A 24,860-nucleotide genomic window follows, 5' to 3' on the forward strand; every position below is an offset into this window, starting at 1 on the left:
ACACTTGTAGCACCGCCGGCCCCTCCTGGTTGTCTCTCTTCCCGAGACCTGAAACATCTCGGGAATTCTGTCAGCTCCACCCTTTCCCCCGCTAAGGAGGGTTTTACAGCTGCCTCGCAGCTCTCGATTCTTTTCCCCATCTTGTCAGGAGACCTGCGCTTTACTTTGAGGATCTCCTGTTTACTCTGGGGCTTGGATACAGCTGGGGACTCTCACCATAAAGAGAGAGCCCCTTTGCTGTCTGTACGCCCATTGATTTGTGTTTTTTTGGAGGCGGTGTCATCAGCGCCGCATCGCTCCAGGTAACAGCACTGTTCAGCTGTACCGGTACGATCGGTGCTTCCCACGCCCCGTCTGTCATCACGCCCCACTCTCTTGTCGGGCACACTGTGCTTTGACACCCGCTACTTATTAACCACGGTGCCGGTTCGCACTGTGTCCCTTTATACTGTACGATACGGGCCGGACTTACCTGTATTCCCGCATCGATCATGACTGGAGCCTCCCGACCAAAACGCTGTAGATAATCCCATATCCTTTTTAGCGTGCTTGCGCCGCTCCCAACTCTTCCACTTGATTTTTAATGTTTATTAATGTCTGTAATAAAGCACATATGGGCTCGAGCAATTTCTCGAGATCCCGCAATTCTATTTTATCATTTAATTCGGCCGTAGGTAATTTTACTTCCACTTTTTCCTTTCCTACCGGCCGGGAGCCAATAAGCACGTCCGCTCCTGGCACGTGCTCGGCTGGGTCTTGCAAAGGCTCTTGGGATTTGGAGTTTCTTTTAGAGGGCCGGGGTGGCGCGACTGGACGACTGCGATCCGCCTTTTCTATTTTGTCGGCGGATCGTTCAGTCACGTCCCGTCCCTCATTACTTTTAAATACAGCTGGTGCTGCTTCGCCTGCCTCCCCTTCCCCTTCAGGGAGCTCGATTCCATCGAGGGAACGCTGACCTCACCTCCGTACTGCTGCCGACCTTCTCCTTCCCATAATCCGTCTGGGGAAATCACGTGCCCACTTTCGACGAATAGAAGGCGACCTTCATGGTCATATGATCGACCGTCATCCTTCAGGTGATCCCAGCCTGATCCGGGATAGGTCACATGACTCTCTTTGTCGAATGGGATCCCCCGTTTTCGATACCTAGACGGGCTAGCCTCTTCGTCATCGCGGCCATCTTGCCTAGATGGAAAGTACATCTCTGACTCGTCGTCAGAAACGAAGAGACCGGCTCCTGCAAAATATGAATAATAATATCCCGGCGTATCGGGCGTTTCTCCGGCACGTACCTTTCTATTTATAGGACGTTTCCCTAGTCCATTTAGGCAGTCCGGCGTGTCCGATGTCTGGCGGCCTTCCTGCTGCCTTAACGCACGGGCCCTTTCGGCTTCAATTATTATCCGGTCTTCCTCGCTTCCCGTCAGGTAGGTCCACATACTCATGGCATCATCTAGGGGCTGTTCCTTTGGGCGATCCTCATTCTTCCTCCCAGATTTTTTCCCCATTGCGTACCGAGGTCTAGACAGGCTTTCTATTGCAGCGCTCTTTGTAGAGGGTAGCGTTTCTACCTTCGGACGTTCAAGCGGACCTTCTTAGGGTCGTCTGCGTACACAAAATTTGTTTTAAATGCAGGTCCCCTGCCAACGGACGGCCAGAGAATCCTGCCGACTACGCCAGTGTCGTAGTAGGGGCAGTAGTGCTCCCTTGAACCCTCAGGTACCACGCCAAACACCTGGTAAAAGTGCTACAATTATTCTTTTTATTATAATAATGGGCACCAAGCACCCTCCACTCCACACTATTCATAAACCACAATAAAAATAACAAATCAATAATAATCACAATCCTCCACTCCCAGACGTGTTGCCCTCCTACCACCCAGCTCAGCTCAGTGTCTGGGAGTTCCCAGAGTCCTTTTATTCCTCCTGACTCGGAAGTCTTTCTGCCCAACAGTTCCACAAGTCCTTATTCCTTCCAGGTCAGGGTAAACAGTACTTTTCTTCACCCCGGAAGCCCGTCGTTCTTCCTGTGATGAACTTCCGGGTCATGGTGCCCAAATGAGTCCATTGGCCTCCCGACAGTGACTCCCAGTGGCCCCCAAGGTATCCAGCAGGGCTGTGTATAAAAACTACATAGTCCATGAGGCCCTGCTGGAATTCGGGGCCCGTATATGCTCTCGGGAGAGCTCCTCCTAGCGGCCAGGGGTGAGGGCCGGAGTAAAATGCCGGCAATCCACCACACCCTCCCTATCAAAGATCCAAGAGGACACTGGGAAAAAGATCTCTCAATTAATATATCAGAAAAGGAGTGGAAAGTAGCAATGCACAGAATTCACTCGAGCTCCATATGCGCAAAGCATACAATTATACAACTTAAAATTATATATCGAGCACATCTGTCTCGATTTAAACTCTCCAAAATGTTTCCAGGGCATGATCCAACCTGCGAATGTTGCAACCAAGTCCCAGCCTCACTAGGTCACATGTTCTGGACCTGCACCAAATTAACATTATTCTGGACAAAAAATTTTGATTACCTCTCAGACAGCCTTGGACTCACAATCCCTCCTAACCCATTAACAGCTGTGTTTGGGGTTCTTCCAGAGGGGCTTAAAGTGGAGAAAGACCAACAAATTGTGATTGCATTCACTACACTTTTGGCACGCAGACTTATTCTGATAAACTGGAAGAACCCAAACTCTCCTCTTTTAAGTCAGTGGGAAACCGATGTGTTATATTATTTGAAGTTGGAAAAAATCAAATACTCAGTTAGAGGATCTCTACAGACTTTTTTCAAAACATGGCAGGATCTAATCAATAATATTTTAAAATAAGTTCATAAAGCACAGAGAATTTATTAATTTAGGTATGTTTACAAGCCTTAAATGTAACGCCGTTTGGCTTGCTGTCTCTCTCAGGGGTGGGGATCGATCTGTTCTTAGTTCAATTTTTCTTTTTGTAAAAACTTGATTGCTTTGTATGGATTGTAATAAAATTAATAAAAATAAAAAAAATAAAATAAAAAATAAAAGTTTCCAGGGCAAGATCCAACCTGTGAACGCTTTAATCAAGCTCCGGCATCACTGGGTCACGTTTTGTGCCTGCACCAAAATTAACATCATTTTGGGCCAAAATCTTTAAATGCCTTTCAGACAGCTTAGATGTCACAATCCCTCCTAATCCACTAACAGCTGTGTTTGGTGTTCTTCCAGATGGGCTTAAAGTGGAGAAGGACAAACAAACTGTGATTGCCTTCACTACACTATTGGCACGTAGACTTATCTTGCTCAATTGGAAGAATCCTAACTCACCTATTCTAAGTCAGTGGGTAACTGATGTTAAATACTTAGAGGATCTGTACAAAACTTATTCAAAACCTGGCAGGATCTAATCAATAACATTTTAGAATAAGCATTTAAATTGAGGAAGTAGGTTCTCTCCCCTCATTTGTCTTTACTACACTGCTGGCCTAGTTCTCTTTCTCAGCGGTGGGGGTTGATTTCTTTAGAACCTTTTTCTTTTTTTTTTTTTCTTTTTGTAAAACTCGAGTTATGTGTATGGAGTGTTATTTGATTTTAAAAAATTCAATAAAATTAAAATATATACAAAAAAGAAAACAGAATTATAAAGAAAGAAAAGTTACTTATGCAAAGAAATGCATAATTTAATTATATTTGTTATTAAGTGTTATTAGACATAAAAAGTCTTTATCAAATGAAGTATTACAGGGTTAGCAGGGTTTCCTCCACTCCATTATCAACTGATGATAGTTAAATAATAATATAAATGGACAGATATTGCTAAGTTCTATTTAACAAAACTGTTAATCAGTTTGAAACTGTTTTCTTTTACAGTGTGTTTAAACAAGTCTGTATCTTTACACATATGCAATATGTAATTAGTAATTTGTAAAGTCTTTTATTGCATTTTACTTGTGAAGTTGTTACAGTGCTCTAAACCTGCACTCAGTGAATAGTGCTATACCAAAGTCAACTGAAATAATATGCACTTATATACAGTAAATTAAATGTATTTAACCTATTACAGGCAATATATACAGTATGTTAGATCAGTGACAAGATTGGTCTTACACATTCACCTAAATATACATTTGTCTGTTAAACATTTGTACTTGATTAGCTGTTACAAGAGTTTAAAGCAAGTTTAGCAATATAAGTATAAAATAAAGCCCTAAACTGATACTCATCCTAATGCATAATTTTACCATTGGTAACTTTAGTCACCCATGTTTTTAACAGAGACAGCCTTGTTTATTTTGAAGCAGTGTTAAGACATTTTTTAAAAAAAAACCTGTAATCTGGTTAATTGCACAAGATTAATTATTTAAACCAAAACACTGAATACTAAATAAAGTATACAGTATGAAAGGTCTTACATAATTTCACTGTTTCCCAACCATTGTCATGACACAACCCAGTTCTTCAAATGACATTTTATTTGCAACCCACGAGGTTGGATCTTCTCTGTGAATTTAGTGCAACCTATCAGCTCCCCCTCTTTGAACTGAGCACAACCCACCCTCTCCTCCTCTTCGAATTGAGCAAAATCATCACAGCAGGGAGCTGGAGTACCACGCAGTAACCAGAGAGTCAGAGTGTTAGATGAATCAAGCATGATCACCAATGCTCTTCCTCCTTGGTGAATCAAGCAGGTTCATTAGTGCAGGAGTTGAAGAGGTCATTCAGGATTGGCTGCTATCCTCCTGCTATGCTACTACTGCTTTTTTGGTTAAGATGGGGTCAGATTTTTGCCTGGGATTGGCAATTACCCACCTCCAATGCTGCCACGGCCCACGGGTTGGAAAATTCCGGTTTAAATAGAAACTAATAAAAATTAGATGAAACTGTAATTAAGTCACATAAGGCCACACAATCCAAGACTGAGACAGAATGGTCATACAGTACAAGATGGCAGTGGTTGAAGTTTTGAGTTAAACTCATATCAATGTTTGCTTAATTTGAAAAGAACATACATTTCTTTCATAGTTATAACTTATGGTATAGTCTTTTCCCCCTTTGAGTTAGCAAGAGATCGCACCTTCTTACTGTAACTGAGAAACAGTGTGATAAGCTCAGTTGTTGTTTAAAACAGGTCCCAGTACATAGGGACTTAAAAGACTCATTTCAAGTTAGAAATGGGATAAGCATAAAGTTTTCTGACTGTTTAGAAATGGTTCTAAAACATTTTGAAATGGTTCAGAAATGTTAAGTAAATAATAACAATTTGAGATGTAACAAGATTAAGCTTAGAATTGAACTTTTCTTAACATTAATTTTTCCTTTTTTGCTATTTTAATTGTCTTTTTTTGTATGAACTATTTTACTTTGAAACTTAACTAAACTTTTAAAAACAAAGATATTTTGTCTGTGGAATCATTTCTGCGCGTCAGGCTTTTGTTGAATCCCATTTTTGAGTTGAAGCTGCAGAACTTTGGTAATTTTGGGAAAACGCAGCTACAGGCAGTAATTATGCATTTTGGCTTTAACAACAAAAAAAAATTATCAAAATTTGTACATGCCAAATTTAACAAGAAATGGATCAAGCTGTTTCTTGGATGTAATTTAGGGTATGTTGTTATTATTCTGCTAATTTAAATTGACTTTACTCAAAATGAATAGGTTTTAAGGCCATACATATCTATTTCTAATACAACTGACATTAAGAAGTATAATTTGTACATATACAACATAAATGGATTTCATTGATTTAATTAAGAGGACCACAATACTGTATATAATTCTACAGTATACTGCCATTGCCCAATAATGTTAATAATAATAGTAATAATAATGATACATTTTATTTATATAGTGCCTTCCCATGCCCAATGGCACTTAGGCTGACTTTACTTAAAATTCATATTTTTTTTTACATTTAAAAAATGAGTTTAAGGGAAAATTGTCATTACGTGGCTATGCTAAGTTGATTCAGCTGAAAATGAGCATATCTGTATGTTTTATGTATCTGTACAAATAATTTGAAACCTTTCCAGTTTCAAGGTGAACGTATTTGGTAAGTTTTAAAGCTTTTGTTTTTACATCTGGATTTCCACCCTTTTAGCCCCAATTTAAAATGTAGAAACAGGCAGGGTATTTTTTAGAAAGATTAAAAATGATTCACTTTAGAACTTAATTTCATTTAGAAAATTAATGTATACCATGATAATGAAGAAATAACTTTGACTTGAAAAATACAGAACATATCCTTTTATATTAATCAAAACATATCATTAGTTAAAAATTTTAATTACATACTGGAACTCTTTAGAGATGCAATTTCAGAAATATAAAATACAGTACATATGAAAACAAAAAGCTACATCCATAACATCTCACACACAAATGTCTTCAGTTCACTGCAAAAACAAATTAATTGGCCTTTCTGTTCCAATGCTTCTGGAGGGGAATGTATATATATATTTCAAATACAAATAAAACTAAAAAGATACAAGCACTTTTGACTGGGGTCATGAAGTTTTCAGAAATATGAATAATCCTTATATATAATTTGATACTATCCGTATGTATGGTGTTCGCGTCAATACCTCAACTCAATACAAGTTAGAACCATGCAATGGGACTCTGCCTTTGTAGTTAGAACATAACGTGGCAAACGTGGACGCAGTATTGCATGATTGGCTAAGAATGTTCGAATGCTTCAGTGACGACGCTGGATGGCCGAGTATAACAACAACAACATTTATTTATATAGCACATTTTTATACAAACAGTAGCTCAAAGTGCTTTACATAATAAAGAATAGAAAAATAAAAGCAAAAGTAAGAAAATAAAATAAGTCAACATTAATTAACATAGAATAAGAGTAAAGGTCCAATGGCCAGGGTGGACAGAAAAAACAAAAAAAACTCCAGACTGCTGGAGAAAAAAATAAAATCTGTAGGGATTCCAGACCATTAGACTGCCCAGTCCCCAGTCCTTATAGTAAGTCGGTGTAGGTTCGAGCAGATAACAGTAAGTTCAGTTATTTTTTGGAACGTTGGTTTGGTGGGGCATACTTTCCAGGACTAACATCGTCGATTGACTTAAACCCTACGACAGCTACGAAACCGTAAGTAATTTATAACGTATCGCCATTTGCTTGGTACGTCGAAATCTATCTTTGGGCAGTTCAGTTTTGGCATCCGTCCTTATGACATCTATTGGCAAACTGAGTAATGACAGCTGGGTATTAACAATGGTCATTGTTTACATTTTAGCCGATTTCAGATCTAAAATAACCACGCCAACAAAATTATTTCTTCGACTCTTATTAGAGTCGTAGAATACGGTTTGTTTTAAAAAATTTGTTTGCCGGAAAAAATTAATTGAGGAGCGCTGAAGAGCTGAGTTCACATCTCGCAGCCCAGTTTAAACAGGAACCTCTTCATTACATTGGCCAAAAAGGTCTATTTTAAGCACAAATCAGTGCCATGATAACAAAATCATTTCAAGGACTTAAAAAAACAAATAATTTTTTGCAGAGAAAGTATGGATTTCACAAACGTAGAATTTGTATCCCAATTCAAACAGGCTCCCAGTCGCTAGTGTATACTAAAAAAATGTTAGTTAAACAAGTTGCTTACATCATAGTATGTCAGTTGGCAAGTAAACATATGCATGAGTATTTTTAAGATATATTCAATGTAATATGTACACTATCCATAACTATGTCCCCCTTAATACTGCTCTCACTGCAAAATATTTCAATTTTTTGTGAACCATAACAATGAAATATCACTTTATAAAAAGTGTATCTTATTATGACATCTTTAAACAAGGATACAGCAAGGTCAAAGTTACATTCTTGCATTCAAGTCTGACCAAATCAGATGTTAATGTAAAACAAAAATTCTGGAGTAATATAAAGCAAAGTAGAAAATTAGCAATTCAGTTTTAAAAATGTAAATATCATTTTTACTAACACCAGACTGAAAGTGAGATTTCTGAGTCAAAAACATTGCTATCAATGAAATCTTTCAAACCAACCACATATTTTTGCCTCTCTGTAAAATATTCTAATTCTTTATATGGTGCAAATGGGGCAACAGAACCTACAGAAACTTGTTGAAAATGTATTTTCAGCTTTTGAACAACTTTGTTTTAAATATCGCTCCACACAAAGACATTTTCTTTTATTTCCTGTCCTTCAAGTTTATTGGCTAAAAATATACTGTATTACTAAAAAAGTATTAGCACTGAAAAAAAGATCTATGTCAAAACAAAACCAGTACTTTCACTGGAACAGATTCTTAGATAACCTAAAAGAGCACTGGAGAAGACTCAAATGATGAAGTATTCAAAATATACAAAACATAGAAATCAAACATATACCAAAAATTTTCTTTCAGAATTTGTGTCAGGCATGCACTAATTTACTTAGGAATTACACATTAATTACACTTATCTTGACATACAGTTTTACATATACAGTATATTTAGTATTTTATCTCTCACTTATGATAAGATGCTTTTAGTAGATGCCTCCTATGGTCATTGGCTTTTATAGTACTGGACAACTATTTTCACATATTTACAATATAGCACCTTTAGGGTTATCATATTTTACACAGTACAGTGAAAACATTTAACACATTAGTTGGTCAATTTTATTTAATTGGAAAAATTGTAATTAACCCTTCTGTTATATTAAAATATGAATGAGACACAAGTTTATTGTTATTACATCCCAGTTGCATGGAATCTGATAAATTGAAATTCATACAATGACAACAGCTATAATCATTCTGTAAAAGTCTGTCACAAAAATACATATACATATGTTTCCAATAGCACTTTAAGGTCAATAAGCGAAGTTAATATATATCAAAGTTTACAGGTATGTAATATTCTAAAACAGGACAGAAATTAGGACTGATGTTTGTGTTAGTTTTTTCTGCCGCCAACATGCAAAAGTTATTTTACAGCTTTATAAAGCTTTATTAGACACATATCAGTCCAAAATGAAATTTTGCCAAATACATCTGTACAGGTTTTGTTAAGTGAGTAGTTTTATATAGATATGAACTTCATCATATAAAAACAAGACAAGCTAAGCCAAGTGTCCATTTGACTTGTACTAGATGTGTATACTTGCCCAGTTTTCCTGCTCACCTCTCACTGTTGCCTTATTTCGTGCATTCAGTGTCTTACTAGTTTCATTTATCGGTGTTTCTCTCATACTTGTTTGGATGCTCATTAGTTTAGTCAGTCCACTTCTTCCCCTCTGTTGTATAATCTTGGTCACTCTCTCACATTGTAGAAAATTATCAGTTAAAAGAGATTAATTAAACATGCTGTTTCACATTTAAGACTTATAGTAAAATGTTGCTGCATTTGCTCATGTGCTTTGACCCCTTCAGTGTCAACAGGCCATTAAATGAATGGCTGCAAGTGATATACAAAAGTCTGTCAGGCTGACATTTTTTTTTAAATGTAACATTACCTGAAATACTATATAAAAGCTTCAGAGTGATGCTTAACAAATATTTGATTCCACTACCTCAAATAAAGATCTAAAGGCTCAGTTTATATAATAAACACTACATTTAAAAAATGCACTTTTCCAACAGTCGAAAAATACCGTAAAAAGACTGGCAGTCAATACTGGTTTTGTCCATCACCAGCAAGTAACTCAAATAAGACATTCCATATCTTAGACTGTTACTTTTTAAATACTTGGTCTTTTCTTCCTAGCTAATTTTTTTCATCATTAATATTGTTGTGGTCATTGAGTTTCTTTTTTTCTATAAATTCTTGAGGAAGCAGTAAACTGTGTATGGTCAAAGAATTTGGAAACCCCAAGATGGAAGAAAGAAAGGATAATAGCATCAGTATAAAATAAACTAGAGTTTTCAGCAACTTTTAGTAGCTTGAATTCATATCTAGATTGTAAAGCGAACATTTCAGCTTTTTTATAGCTAACTAGCTGATTATCCAGTGGCTTCGCTCACTGAGTGCATGGGAAAAAAAAATTAAAATGTAGTATATAAATTATTAAACAATAAAACATTAACATGTAAGAAGTAAAGATACATTGAGCAGTACTGGAGTGCTTTCGGGTAAAGTACATTTTAAAGGCGCTATAACACAACAGGTAAGTAGCACTAACAGCAGCTTAAATGTATTTGGATCATCTCTCAGTAGCAGATCCCTTGTGAAAGGCGCTACATGACCGCTGTGGTATAGAAATTACATTTTCTATGCGATCCTGCAAATTTCTGCCTGACAACCTTGCACTACGTGCCTGTGATTTAAGACAAAAATTATTCTGAGAAATGTGGACGCTGCCCTTCCGTGCTTAACAGTCAGAAGGTCCAAACAATTCCCAAGTCCAAAACTTAACATGAAGAGGTCAGTACATCTTCTTAGATGTAAACCCTCCACCTTCTTAAAAGAATTCATCACAAAAGCAACCTTGAATGTTGCGGTGTTTTAGTGACTAACTCACCTTAAGGGACAGTAAGTAGTCGTGCAGCACAATTTACAAAGAGAGTTTCGCTTCGATGGCGCCGATCACACTCATTCAGAAAGATTTCCACTCTCTCAGGAGCCGATAGGGCACTCAGTGTCAGAAACAATGCGAGAAGAGAAGACGCCGCCCGAAACTGTGACGCTCTCGACCCGGCGGAGCATCATGACATTCCACGCCTCCGTGCGTCCACTTTGTTCTCACGACCCCTCGCCACTGAAGGCTTCACATTGTTTACAGCTCGGTGCAGTTAAAAAGTAGAAAGACACAAAGCTGTTTTCCTCATCTCTTGTACTATCAAGTACTGCCAATTGAAAAAAAGTTATAATGTGGCAGTTTCTGTGACAGTCACGTGGACAAATAAGTAAAACTTCTCTGTTACAACGCGCCTGGTGGAGGACAGCTCAGCGCTGTAGTCCAGAGAGGAGGGCTGGGAGAGGGTGACGCGAGGGGCACTTCTATGGGATAGATCGGCGTGTTTGTGTTTACTTCTTTTCAATATCAGTAAAATAACTCACACAAATAATAACAATTCGTAAAGACGATATAAGAATGGCGTCCACAAACAAAGTGATTAATTCCTGTTTTATAATATGTTCTGTGGTCATACGTAATTTCCGTTTCAAATGCGAAAAGAATTTTATATATATACTAGCAGAATACCCGCGCTTCGCAGGCGGAGAAGTAGTGTGTTAAAGAAGTTATGAAAAGAAAAGGAAACATTTTAATAATAACGTAACATGATTGACAATGTAATTGTTTTGTCATTGTCATGAGTGTTGCTGGCATATATATATATATATATATATATATATATATATACACACACAGACACATATATAAACATATATATAAATATATATATATATATATATACACATCTATACACATATATATATACAGTTATATATATATACATATACACACATACATATATACACATATACACATACTGTATATATACACACACACATATATACATACTGTATATACAACATATACATATCTACATATATACTGTATATACACATATACAGTATATACAAATCTACATATATATATCTACATATATATATATTAGGGGGGGACTCGATTAAAAAAATTAATCCAATTAATTAGAGGCTGTGTAAGAATTAATCTTGATTAATCGTATGTAATCGCACACGTAAATTTGCCCCAAATCGCAAATGTTTTTTTTTTTTTTATTTAAAACGGTTTTAGTGGGCGACAGAATCAAATAATAGACATGGACATGAATATTGTAAACTGAAGCTGTTTTAATTTCTGAAAAAAAAGCTTTTAAACTGCATTTGAATTCAAAACAGAAACAAAAATATCATCCCTGGTTAAAATTGGGCAGACTTAAAAATAAAGTGGTAGTTTAAGTACTTTAAGTACATTTTCAGAATAGTATTGTCTTTAAATAATAATAACCAAAATTTCAACATAAAGTGCAGTTTTCTTCTTAAAAAATAAGTCAGAAACATAAAAGGTAATTTGACCAGCTTACTCTTTAAACTCTGAGTAACATTAGCCAAAATTATTTTGTACATTAGGCTAAAACAGTGTGATCATTGAACATTTTGTAATTAGATGTATTTAGAATTACTAATGGTCACGGAAGTCCAATGATCCCCAGTAAGAGCCACAAAGTCCGCTTTCTGTAATGCATCTAATTTTGCTTGCTTTTCAGTGTGCACAAAACCATGCTTTTATCAAGGCTTCACTCGGGAAGTCGAAATGATCAGTCGTAGGAACTCGCTTTATTCCGACTCTAACATTTTTGTAGCTGTGATGTGTGCATCAGTGTAATGGATGTACCAGGAAATCATGCATTGACAAAAGTTCCCGTTTGCTTGGAATTGAAAGTGTGATTAAATGCGTTATTTTTAACGTTATGGAGTACATGCATCGAAGCTTCTCAGCTGTGCTTGTGCTAAGAAAGGGAAAATTTTAAAAATAACGTAACATGATTCTGCTTAACCTAATATTTTTCATACGTCCCAAACCAAGGAGATGCGAAGGTAAAATGAATCAGGTAGCGCTGCGTACATAGTCAGTACACCCTCTCGGAATCGAACCTCGAATGTCGGCGTTAGAGGCGAAGACTCTACAATTGCGCCACAGCTTTATGCTAAAGTATGTATTGTAGATCGGGGTATATATATACATTTATATATATATATACCCGTGTACCGCAGTGGAGAAGTAGAAGTTATGAAAAAGAAAAGGGAACATTTTAAAAATAACGTAACATGATTGTCAATATACAGTAATTGTTTTGTGAGTGTTATTGAATGTTGCTGTCATCAAGGATTTGATTATCATTATTTCTTTCAATCAGGCTCGTATTTGTAGGATGTGTTCAAGTTACATTCCGTGTTTGTCAATCGCTGTAAAGATAAGAGGTTTCATTCATCGATTAGTTCCTTACTGCATCAATAAACAGCTCGTCTTCCTTTTTATCTGTGATGTGACAAACTGCATGCACGGGTTTTTTTTTTTTTACACTGTCTTCCTTTAGCAGGACATTCACTTTTTCCACCGTGTGCTTTGTTTCCGCAGTAGCTGCACTTATGAATATGATTGTATGTATAAGACGCTTCATATTTTTTTGCTGCCTTCTCAATTGTGTAATTCGGTTTTTGTTCAGCACTCTTTGGAACTGTTGCTTTTTGTCTGCGCATTGCGTCAGTTGACGTGAGCCGCTTGGTGTTCTTGCATCGAAGGTTCCCAGCTGTACTGGTGCCATCTCGTGTAATGTCAGCTAAGACCCGGCACTTAAAAGTTTCTCTCGCAGTTTCAATGAGTTTGTGCCAAACACCACCCTGACCATCTCATCTTCCTCTGCATAAGCACAGTCCTTCACCCGTGAACATTTACCGGTAGTGTTTGTACTGATGGACGGCCTTATATGGGCAGGCACTAAATTACAAACGCTAGTGGCAGCCTGTCTATGAACTTAATTTAATATAAACTTACGGTTCACGCCGTGCTTTGTTTCCGCATATGCATCATTTGCTTCATAATGTTTTTCTGCCTTCTCAATTGTGAAATGGCGTTTTGTGCTTGGAGTTCTTCCTTGTTCTCTACGTACTTAAGTAGGAGGCGTGATGATGTCACACGAAACTCCGCCCCCCACGGCCATCTCCAACTCAAGACTCCATTACATTATATGGGGAAAAATAGCTTCCAGTTATGACCCTTATGCGTAGAATTTCGAAATGAAACTGCCCAACTTTAAGTAAGCTGTAAGGAATAAGCCTGCCAAATTTCAGCCTTCTACCTACACGGCAAGTTGGAGAATTAGTGATGAGTCAGTGAGTGAGTGAGTGAGTGAGTGAGTGAGTGAGTGAGTGAGTGAGGGCTTTGCCTTTTATTAGTATAGATAGATATTTTAATAGTGACAAAAAAAAAGAATAAAGTAAACCGCAGTACCAAAACAGAACACTATATGCTTGGCTGTATGTACAAATACCAGAGATGCTGTGAGCGTGTGATACTGTGAGTGCGCCATCACTGCCACAGAGAAATTCTTTGAAAATGTCTTGAGTGAGATATAACAAATAGCAGTTTCAACAAAGGAAGATAACCATCCATCCATCCATTTTCCAACCCGCTGAATCTGAACACAGGGTCACGGGGGTCTGCTGGAGCCAATCCCAGCCAACACAGGGCACAAGGCAGGAACCAATCCCGGGCAGGGTGCCAACCCACCGCAGGACATACACAAACACACCCACACACCAAGCACATACTAGGGCCAATTTAGAATCGCCAAACAAAGGACGATGACTGTAACACCAAAACCTGACTACCATCAAGCAAATGTGCAATCAAGGTGAGATGGCTACACTTCCATAAAATGGGCCATTTTCACTGCAGATACCTGAAATTGCTAACCCTAATCCTAACCCTTATAAAATTTTGCAAGATCCTGAAAAATTAGTTCATGCTTTTGTTATTTTTGTTAACTAGATTACTGTAATGCATTTCTTTCAGGACTATCTAAGAAAGACATCAATCGGTTGCAAATAGTGGAGAATGCAGCTTCCAGAATCTTAACTAGGAAAAGAAAATCTGAGCACATCTCTCCAGTTTTGATGTTGTTACATCGATTACCTGTGCCATTCAGAGTTGACTTTATATTTTGGAATGCCCGTCACCTTACACTCCAAATCGTAACCTTAGATCTTCAAATGAGGGTTTGCTTATAATTCTAAGAGCTAAACTTAGAAGAAGTGGTGAGGCAGCTTTCTGCTGTTAATCACCTAAAATCTGGAATAGTTTAGCATTAGAAATTTGCCAGGCTAATACGGTGGAGCACTTTAAAAAACTGCCAAAAACCCATTATTTTAACATGGCTTTTTCATAGGTACATTTTAGTGTAACCCTGATAAACTATATATGCATTGAATTATTTTCTTCATGACTCCACCATCCATACTAATCCTTACCTTTCTCTGCTGTTCTTTTTCATGTTTTCTTGGGTGGCGATCTGTGCCACCACTACCTGATCAAGGCACCTTGCAGTCCCTACATTGATGGGCTGAACGCAATACCGTAGATGTCCACATGACCATCATTGTCAAATTCTTTCATGTGAAGCCTGAAAACCCAGAATTCCCAGTGGGTATTTGGCGGTCTCGTGGCCTTGGAACTCATGCAGATTTTGCTTTTTTTTTTCCTCCAGTCCATCTGGAGTTTTTTTTTTTGTGTGTGTTGTTTTTTCTGTTCTCCCAGCCATCGGACCTTACTTTATTCTTTGTTACTTTGTACAGCCTAATCTTATTTTTGTTTTTTATAAACTTTTCTTTCATCATCTTGTAAAACATTTTGAGCTACACCATTTGTATTAAAATGTGCTATATAAATAAATGTTGTTGTTGGTATGGTCATAACTATAAACACTATGTTTGGAGAGGATGTAACATAGCCCATGATGAAAAGTACACCAAACATACTGTGAAGCATTGAGATGGATCTCTGATGTTCTGGGGGTGTGTGAACTACAGCAGCACAGGTAGCAATGAAAATTAATGGTAAGGTGAATGTAGCATATTACTGGAAAATACTGGAGGAGGACTTGCATTCATCACTCTGGAAGCTGCACATGGAACGCACATGGATCTCCCATCATGATAATGATCCAAAACAAAAGGCCCAGTTGACCCTTCAGTAGATACAGCAAAAAAAATTTAATATGCAGGAGTGGCCATCACAGTCTCCTGACCTCCATTTCATTGAACCACTTTTGAAAGATCTCAAACGTACAGTTCATGCAAGGCAACCCAAGAATTTACTAGACCTGGAGGCTTTTCACCAAGGAGAATGGGCAGCCCTACCACCTGAGAAAAATCAAGGGCATCATCCACAACTATCCCAAAAGACTGCATGCTATCATAGATGCTAAAGGGGGCAATAAACAATAGTAAGAACTAAGGGTATGCAAACTTTGAACAGGAACCATCTCATTATTTTCCTCATTACTATGTTTTGTTTAATGGTTGTGCTGTTCTGTGATGCCTTATAGTTGAACTATAAGTAAATGAAATGTATTTTGTCTGATCAGTGTTCTTTAAAGTACGGTACATATTTTGCAAATTCTGCCAGGGTAAGCAATTTGTATCAGCACAACTATATATTCAAATTTTGGGTTTGTAAACAAAGGTAATCAATAACAAAGTCTGATTAATCATATAAAATATTTGGGAAAAAAAAAACAAAAAAAAAAAAAACAAAGGCTGTTTTACAAGAGTTCTGAAATAATGGATTCGTGTAAAACTGACAAGTCTGATTTTACAAGGGAAGCCTTAAAGTCTGGATTAAACAAACCATGGAAAGATTTAGAAAATGAAAGCATCAAGATATTGTTACATTTGAAATTTGAATGAACTTGACTCATCTGCTAAATACTACTTTTCATTAAGTTTATTAACCAGCTAATGATAAAAATATAAATACTTTAATATCAAATATTGCAAGTCTACTTGAATGATTCTCTGACAAACCAGATTTTATAGACATGCTGTTACAAAAACAGCTTTAAGGAGTTTGTTTAAATGGAAATATGCTGGAATTGACTAAATGTAACAGTACAGATATAATGTTTCCATTTTTATTTTTAGTATTATTTTAAGCAGTATTTTTCAGTTACTAGAGGGAAAATGTCACGGAATAACATGGTGAGATAAATCAGGTAGTCCATGATATCATCCTTAATATAAAGCCTATGCTGAAATCCTCCAAAACTTAAAAAAAAAATCCATATTTTCTATTACACTGGTGAATCCCTAATGTTTATTACACATTAAAACTCAAGTCCAGTATTCGTGACCGAATCTACCATCAAAGTGACTCAGGTACGTGCCCTGGGACTTTGCTTGCAAAGGGGCTTTTGCATACGATAGAGAAAAAATATTGCCCAGGAACAAAAATTATCAAGGTTTTCACTGATGAGCACTGACAGCAACCTGCTGTCCGGCACACAGCCTTACCCCACATCAATTCTCACAATTACAAATCTATCCAATCAGAGCTGAATAAAAAAGTTTTCAATAAAAATTAGAAGTGAAATGGCAACATTAGACCACATGCCTAATAGGTCACTTTTATGGAATTTTGCCAGAGAAAGGAGAAAAAGAGAAAATGGGTGTTCATTCAAAATGAGGGCCCAGTGGTGCAGGGAAAGGAAAAATTAAATACACAGAAGCAAAAGACATGGTTTTGACAAAAAACTATACCTGACATTTGCATTTTTAAAATAGTAATTAAAATAAAAATAAATGGCAATTTGAACAAGCCATACATACTGTATTTCAGTTGAGACGCACGAGTCTAACATAGTCATGGAATGCCTAATATGACCACTTCTAGCAGCTTTAACAGCAACACTGACATATAGTATACATGAAGAATAATGTGAAAGGCAATGAGACCACTGCAGAAGAAAAGACACAACAAACAAGACAAAATCCAAATGAACAGTCTTCTACTTATTTACTGGTAATATGTGACCCCAAAACTATCAGTTACATATCAACCTTTTGCCATAAAGTGCCACCTTTTAAAAACTTTTCAAGTTTAATGATATTTTAACTGCTCTTTAAGAAAAAAGTTGATTTTCCGCAGATGTGATGTTGCACTCTAGTATTACTCCCATTAATGAAAACATGTTGATAAAAATAATTTCATTAACTAAAACTAAAATATAACTGAAAAAAGTCTGAAAACTAGAAATAAAAATAAAAACTATAAAAAAGTTAGTTTTTGTAATTTTTACGACACTATTCTTTGTGCATAATATACAGTGGGTACGGAAAGTATTCAGACCTCCTTCAATTTTTCACTCTTTGTTATATTGCAGCCATTTGCTAAAATCATTTAAATTATTTTTTTCCCTCATTAATGTACACACAGCACCCCATATTGACAGACAAAAAAAATAATTTTTTAAAAATGTTGCAGATTTATTAAAAAAGAAAAACTGAAATATCACATGGTCCTAAGTATTCAGACCCTTTGCTCAGTATTTAGTAGAAGCACCCTTTTGAGCTAATACAGCCATGAGTCTTCTTGGGAAAGATGCAACAAGTTTTTCACACCTGGATTTGGGGATCCTCTGCCATTCCTCCTTGCAGATCCTCTCCAGTTCTGTCAGGTTGGATGGTAAACGTTGGTGGACAGCCATTTTTAGGTCTCTCCAGAGATGCTCAATTGGGTTTAAGTCAGGGTTCTGGCTGGGCCATTCAAGAACAGTAACAGAGTTGTTGTGAAGCCACTCCTTCATTATTTTAACTGTGTGCTTAAGGTCATTGTCTTGTTGGAAGGTAAACCTTCGGCCCAGTCTGAGGTCCTTAGCACTCTGGAGAAGGTTTTTGTCCAGGATATCCCTGTACTTGGCCGCATTCATCTTTCCCTCAATTGCAACCAGTCGTCCTGTCCCTGCAGCTGAAAAACACCCCCAACAGCATGATGCTTCCACCGCCATGCTTCACTGTGGGGACTGTATTGGACAAGTGATGAGCAGTGCCTGGTTGTCTCCACACATACCGCTTAGAATTAAGGCCAAAAAGTTCTATCTTGGTCTCATCAGACCAGAGAATCCTATTTCTCACCATCTCAGAGTCCTTCAGGTGTCTTTTAGCAAACTCCATGCGGGCTGTCATGAGTCTTACACTGAGGAGAGGCTTCCGACAGGCCACTCTGCCATAAGGCCCTGACTGGTGGAGGGCTGCAGTGATGGTTGACTATCTACAACTTTCTCCCATCTCCTGACTGCATCTCTGGAGCTCAGCCAAAGTGATCTTTGGGTTCTTCTTTACCTCTCTCACCAAGGCTCTTCTCCCCCGGTAGCTTAGCTTGGCTGGACGGCCAGCTTTAGGAAGGGTTCTGGTCATCCCAAACGTCTTCCATTTAAGGATTATGGAGGCCACTGTGCTCTTGGGAACCTTAAGTGCAGCAGAAATTTTTTTGTAACCTTGGCCAGATCTGTGCCTTGCCACAATTCTGTCTCTGAGCTCTTCAGGCAGTTCCTTTGACCTCATGATTCTCATTTGCTCTGACATGCATTGTGAGCTGTAAGGTCTTATATAGACAGGTGTGTGGCTTTCCTAATCAAGTCCAATCAGTATAATCAACACAGCTGGACTCAAATGAAGGTGATCTCAAGGATGATCAGAAGAAATGGAAAGCACCTGAGTTAAATATATGAGTGTCACAGCAAAGGGTCTGAATACTTAGGACCATGTGATATTTCAGTTTTTCTTTTTTAATAAATCTGCAACAATTTCAAAAATTCTTTTTTTTGTCTGTCAATATGGGGTGCTGTGTGTACATTAATGAGGAAAACAATTAATTTAAATGATTTTAGCAAATGGCTGCAAAATAACAAAGAGTGAAAAATTGAAGGGGGTCTGAATACTTTCCATACCCACTGTATATGGAAGCCTGCAGTTACTGGTATATTTGTTAAATATTATTTAAAACCACATACTCGTAATATTAGTTTAGAAAAGAACATTGTTTTTTGTGCATGTGCAAGTACTCTTTGCTGTGTGAGTCAGAATCTGTGGATTTTGTTAGTTATTTCAGCCACCAGTCAACTTTCCTTTCCAAAATTCAGATCAAATACCAAAGCCTCATCATCTGTCAATGACTTATTCTGTGGAATTCATAACTGACTATCAGTCACAAATGCCCCATTGTCAGTGAGTTGTAGTCGGCTTTCACCACAATTCAAAGAAAATGTGCTTAAAATGTGGTACATGTTATTTTGACAGATACAGATACATAGCTATGAAATTAGAGTAATGGAGGATTTGTCAAGCTTAAATATTCACCCTCATGCTTTGAATTCAGTCAGTATTTACAGTGGAAAAAATGTTACCCTTATAGATTAAAGGAGGTAGCAATTTCAGGTATTTTATACTTTTTCACATAATTGTTGATAGTTTGCTGGTGGTACCATTGCAGTGACAGATTCACAATCAAAATCATCAAGCAAGTCGACATGTCTACATTAGCTATAATCAGACTATTAGTAAAGATGCTTCAACATGGGAAGAGAGTTCCATTCACACTATTATGATGAACCTCACTATATTAAAAGCTAAATCAATACCAAATGATTGGACTGCAGCAGTTCACCTTATAAAAAAGTATCTTTGTGCCTTTGTATCCATCCGGTTGCTATGTCTCTGCCATACCAATAGAAGGCACATTGCAAACATTTGTAATAATAAAATGTACTGCATTTGTTATTCCAACAGGTGGCACATCACAAACATTTGTAATAATGCATATTATTACTACCTGCATTACAAAATGAATTCCAATAGATGGTGTATTGCAAATGTTAATGCTCGAAACACTAAGGTTTGCATTGATTACTTATATTTTAACCCCTGTTAATATATTTAGAGTGCTGTTGTATTGCAAAGTTTTTAACAGGGAATCATGAAGTCACCAGGCTGTGCTTGGGGGCTCATCAGCATTCTTAATTCCAAAATAATCCATCCCACTCAGTGTCTGTTTTAACTACAATAATGTACGAAATCTGTTCTATATGAAATACTGTGTGCAATGAACTTTCTTTTCTTTATCTAACTAAGTCTTGAGTAACATATGGGTCATCAGTAATAAAGGACTATATGATTCATTTTAGACTGCAATCTTGATCTGTCACAGAAAAATGACAAAAAAACAACACTGAGGAGTATGAATCTCTAAATGAAGCAACTTTGTCTGAGACTTTACTTTGCAGCAGTGCAGAGGTCTGGCTGGAATTATTAGATTTGAACTAAACAGGATATGAATAGCCATTGAATGGCTGATGTCCTTCTAGCATTTGGCTGCGAAACTGGTAACGAAATCCGCTCTGATCCTATTCATTGTTCCTTATGACTAAAGGTGATTGTACTATATATTCCTACATGTAACAGAAAAAAAATCTTATTTTTTCAAGACTTTCTTCTCTTTTCCTGTTTGTTTCTTAATCTAATTCAGAACTTTGGCTTTCAAATATTTAGCTATTATTTGGTGTTTAATGTTTAATATTAGCTTGTATCCTGTGTTATTAACATCATCTCTGCTTTTATTCCTATTGCATTCCCTGGAACATCTGTGAAGTGCTTTCACATGAAAAAGGTGTTATATAAATAAAATGCAATGTTAGGTTTGATGGCTAGTTTTGTCAGTGTCTGTGAAGTTTGCATGTATTTCCAATGTGCATGTGGACTGAGTGTGCCTATATTCAGGTATTACTTTACAGCTGGACATTAGATTGAGCACTCTTAATAACAAAAAATGTATATTGTTAAATTACATCCTCCCAGTTTAGGTTCACAGGGAGCTACCCATGTATTACATGTTGCTCATTACGTGAATGATCTGAGATGTTGCTATAACAGGTGTTCGGTATTTAATATAAATAACATGCTTGTAGAAATGCATTATATACATGAAAAACATTTTACTTCTACTTCTGCTATTAATGTTATTAATACAGTTCAAGCAGTGACTTCAACAGTATTTTAAAAAATAACCAAGAACTCCCTGAAAAAATTACACATTCAATGTTTTGAAATGGGTAGAGTACACATAGTTAACATCAGGAAATATCAAAAATAAATATAAAATATGAGTATAGGTGTGTGTAGTGATCTGATCAAAAAAGGAATTTAACAAATAAAACAAGAAAGCGGTTTTGAAATTAAATAACCATTTGCCTAAACTTGTTGCAGGGTAAAGTAACGAATGAGATCAATGCACACTAGTATTCTTGATGCTTGTATTTGTTTCACAATACTGGAAGCCTTGAACTGTCACATTATCATAAGGAAATTGACTTCTGCCACAGACCGTAGAATTGTAAGTATTAAGTTGACAGGTAAAACATGAATGATAAACAATTTGACAAGTATAAAGAAAACTGCATTTTTACACTCGCATCTGTGCAAACATTTTTGGTGAGTAATACAAAACTAATAAAATGTGACAAAAGCTAGATGCAAAGAAACTAAAACTAAATAAAAACTAAAAAAGAAAATAAAAGGTCAAATTAGAAAATGGCAAAAAAAACCTAAATAATTAAAAAAGCTTTTATCCAAAGCGACTTACAAAAGAGGCCAACACAGTGAACAAACTAGAAGCTAAGCTTCACCAACTGTAAAGTTTTGGAGTTATATTTTCTACTTCAATATCTGTGCCCGATTTATTATTGACATATAAAATGTTTAAAATGTTTGAGTACATGCAAGTGACTGGTTGGGGTACTGCCGTGTGGTAAGGTGGGCGGCCTTTTGAGTTTAGAAATCCTGGGGCCAGTGGTTGGTCTGGCCTTGCCTGCATTTTATTTTCAAATTCATGAATGGCAACTCAATTTCACTTAAATTACAGCTGGGTAACTACTTGTTGGACATACTACTGTTTTAATGTTACTATGAATATTTATATATTTTACTGTCCATTACAGAAAATGGCACAATATTGGCCCTTTGAACAATGGAGGTACTTTTAATAAAATGCTGTTGAGTGGGATTTCTGTTTTTGAATTGAATGGGAATCGAATATCGTGAAATTTCACTGGTATTTGGTATCGAACGATTTTAGTATCGTGACATCCCCAGCACTACTGCTTTCTCAGTCATCTTTGGAAATTTGTAATGTTTTTATGAGCATTTTTTTTATATTTTAATGAAGCTTAAGTTAGCTAATTATTCGCAGCTTCTTCCAGGCAGCTTATTCACACAGCTTGTGCAAACCAGTCACATATTCAACATTAGCCGAATAAGGAGCTAACTTCAGCGTGGGGAAATTTTAAGTTATAGTTGTTTTACAGTTCTGGTATGTTAATTGTTTCAATTATCAAATTGCCCGTGGAAATCAGCAGAACTATAGTCTACCTGATCTTTGTTTGCTGGCTTGTCGTACAGGGTTATAATATATCAGCATTTTCAGACTTTTTCACATGCAATAATAAATTTGTAATTACATCTCGCAGTGCTCTGGCTATTGTAAAATGTGGGTACCTAAAAGTATTACACAACTGTTATAATATTGTTATTACTTTCTTTTATTTAATTGTTTTGGGATGGAGTATATACCTACACATATCACTGTAGTGTTGTACAATATTTCATTAACCGTTCTCACACGTAAAAAGCGAGATTTCGACTGTTCCTATTAACTATTTCTATACAGAAAAACTACACGTTGGGACATAAAGGTACCTATAATATATTTTCAAAATATCTGCATATCAACAATATCCTAAAGGTGCCCATTGAGTTACCCCAGTACATCAGTAACGTTTCTATTGGGCCTTAAGTCATTCACTGGAGTCTCATGCTTAGTCCTGGTTTACCTTATAACGCAAGTACGCATTCAAGGGAAAGAATGAATGCCTCTTTAAAATTCATTTAGAAATGAAATTCAAGCACTTCGCTCATACTGATAGCTGTTTGAAATTCCCCATATTATTCACACAAAGTTTAGCAAGTGAGGTACATGTAATGCACATAACATACAGAACTTCAAAAGACTTTGTTGGACAGTTATCTTATCCTAAGATCTTGACCACACATTGTTCTTCTCTATTGTTAAATGAACCCTAGACTGAAGGAATCTATTATTTTTTACATTTAAGATTTCTCACTTAAAGATTTACCAATGTTGTTTCTTGTCCTAGTGTGCATATAAACACAGGGAACTCCACTTTCTGTATTGCATCTTGCCTGAAGAAGGGGCCCGAGTTGCCTCGAAAGCTTGTATATTGTAATCTTATTAGTTAGCCAATAAAAGGTGTCGTTTTGATTGACTTTTCTCTACACTGAAGATGATTATCGATTACTTGAAAAACATAATAGGCTTACATACTAAACAAAAACTCACCTGCTCCTCTTGTGTGAAAAATAACAGCGTGTAAGGAATAATTTAAATATTGTAAAAGTAATTGACAAGACACATATGCCAAATCCGACCGCTACACTCACAACAAATACCACGTGAGACTAAACGTCCAACAAGCAAAGACTCAATTGGCTAGATTTTCTTCACTTCCTGTTCTGATTGGCCCAACGCTTCACAGACTGTAAACAGTTTCAACGAACATGGCGATCCCCGTACAGAGCATGACAGGGATAAGTAATGCTCGTTTGAACGTGGAAATGAACACAACAAGTTTTCAGAAAAAATCTAGGAGTAAACTCCTCTCCATCCCGGGGACCAGACCTTCTTTTCAAAATGGACAGCTTCTCGTGTCCACTGGAACTACATCTCTCGATTATGTGATAGGTTAGTTGCAGGTTTGCAGCAAAAACAATATTTATTGCATGAAGCGGTATTTCGACATTTCTTGTGGATTTTCTGTGAATCACTTGTCTGTTAATGCTAATAAAACGCCGGTTTCGTTGGCTTTGTTCTTTATTTGTTACAGGCTGACATCTCATATGTCTCATTTTGTAACTTACACATTACATCTAAACTACACATGTATTGTTTGAGTACTGACAAGCTGAGTAACATTTTGAGATATTGCTGTATGAGCCACTAACCTGAATTCGTCCAGTAATTTAGGTTAACCCGTTAATTAACCTGTTTTCTGTTCCCTTTCGCGCCAGTAAGTTTACAAATTTGGCATTCTGCTTCATACCATCCTTTCTGAAATGAATCCCACCTGCCGCTGATCCACTTCTGGACCAGAATTGGACATTTCCTCTAATTTAAATAGTGTATCACTTACTTGTAGTTGTCGATATAACATTGATTTCTGTTCAGTGTACACTTTTTACATAAACAACTGTTTAGAAACATGCGTGCCTGTCATTGAAATTGTATATATTAATTGTAAAACGGATTGATTTTCCTTTC

At 36.7% G+C, this 24,860-nt stretch overlaps 2 protein-coding genes across 2 annotated transcripts in view; one reads left to right on the forward strand and one right to left on the reverse strand.

Annotated features, from left to right (window-relative positions):
* The window catches only part of immp1l (inner mitochondrial membrane peptidase subunit 1), a 57,857-nt gene extending 33,862 nt beyond the window's left edge, over positions 1-23,995 (reverse strand). The window contains exon 1 of the mRNA XM_039749594.1: positions 23,883-23,995. The gene's annotated coding sequence lies outside the window, so the exon portion shown is untranslated. The remainder of the gene's footprint in view (positions 1-23,882) is intronic.
* A 49-nt stretch (positions 23,996-24,044) lies between these two features.
* elp4 (elongator acetyltransferase complex subunit 4) overlaps positions 24,045-24,860 on the forward strand; it is a 351,519-nt gene continuing 350,703 nt past the window's right edge. The window contains exon 1 of the mRNA XM_039749581.1: positions 24,045-24,284. Coding sequence (XP_039605515.1) covers positions 24,101-24,284 — 184 coding nt within the window. The 5' untranslated portion in view covers positions 24,045-24,100. The remainder of the gene's footprint in view (positions 24,285-24,860) is intronic.

Source organism: Polypterus senegalus, chromosome 1 (assembly GCF_016835505.1).
Source record: "Polypterus senegalus isolate Bchr_013 chromosome 1, ASM1683550v1, whole genome shotgun sequence".
NCBI lineage: Eukaryota > Metazoa > Chordata > Cladistia > Polypteriformes > Polypteridae > Polypterus > Polypterus senegalus.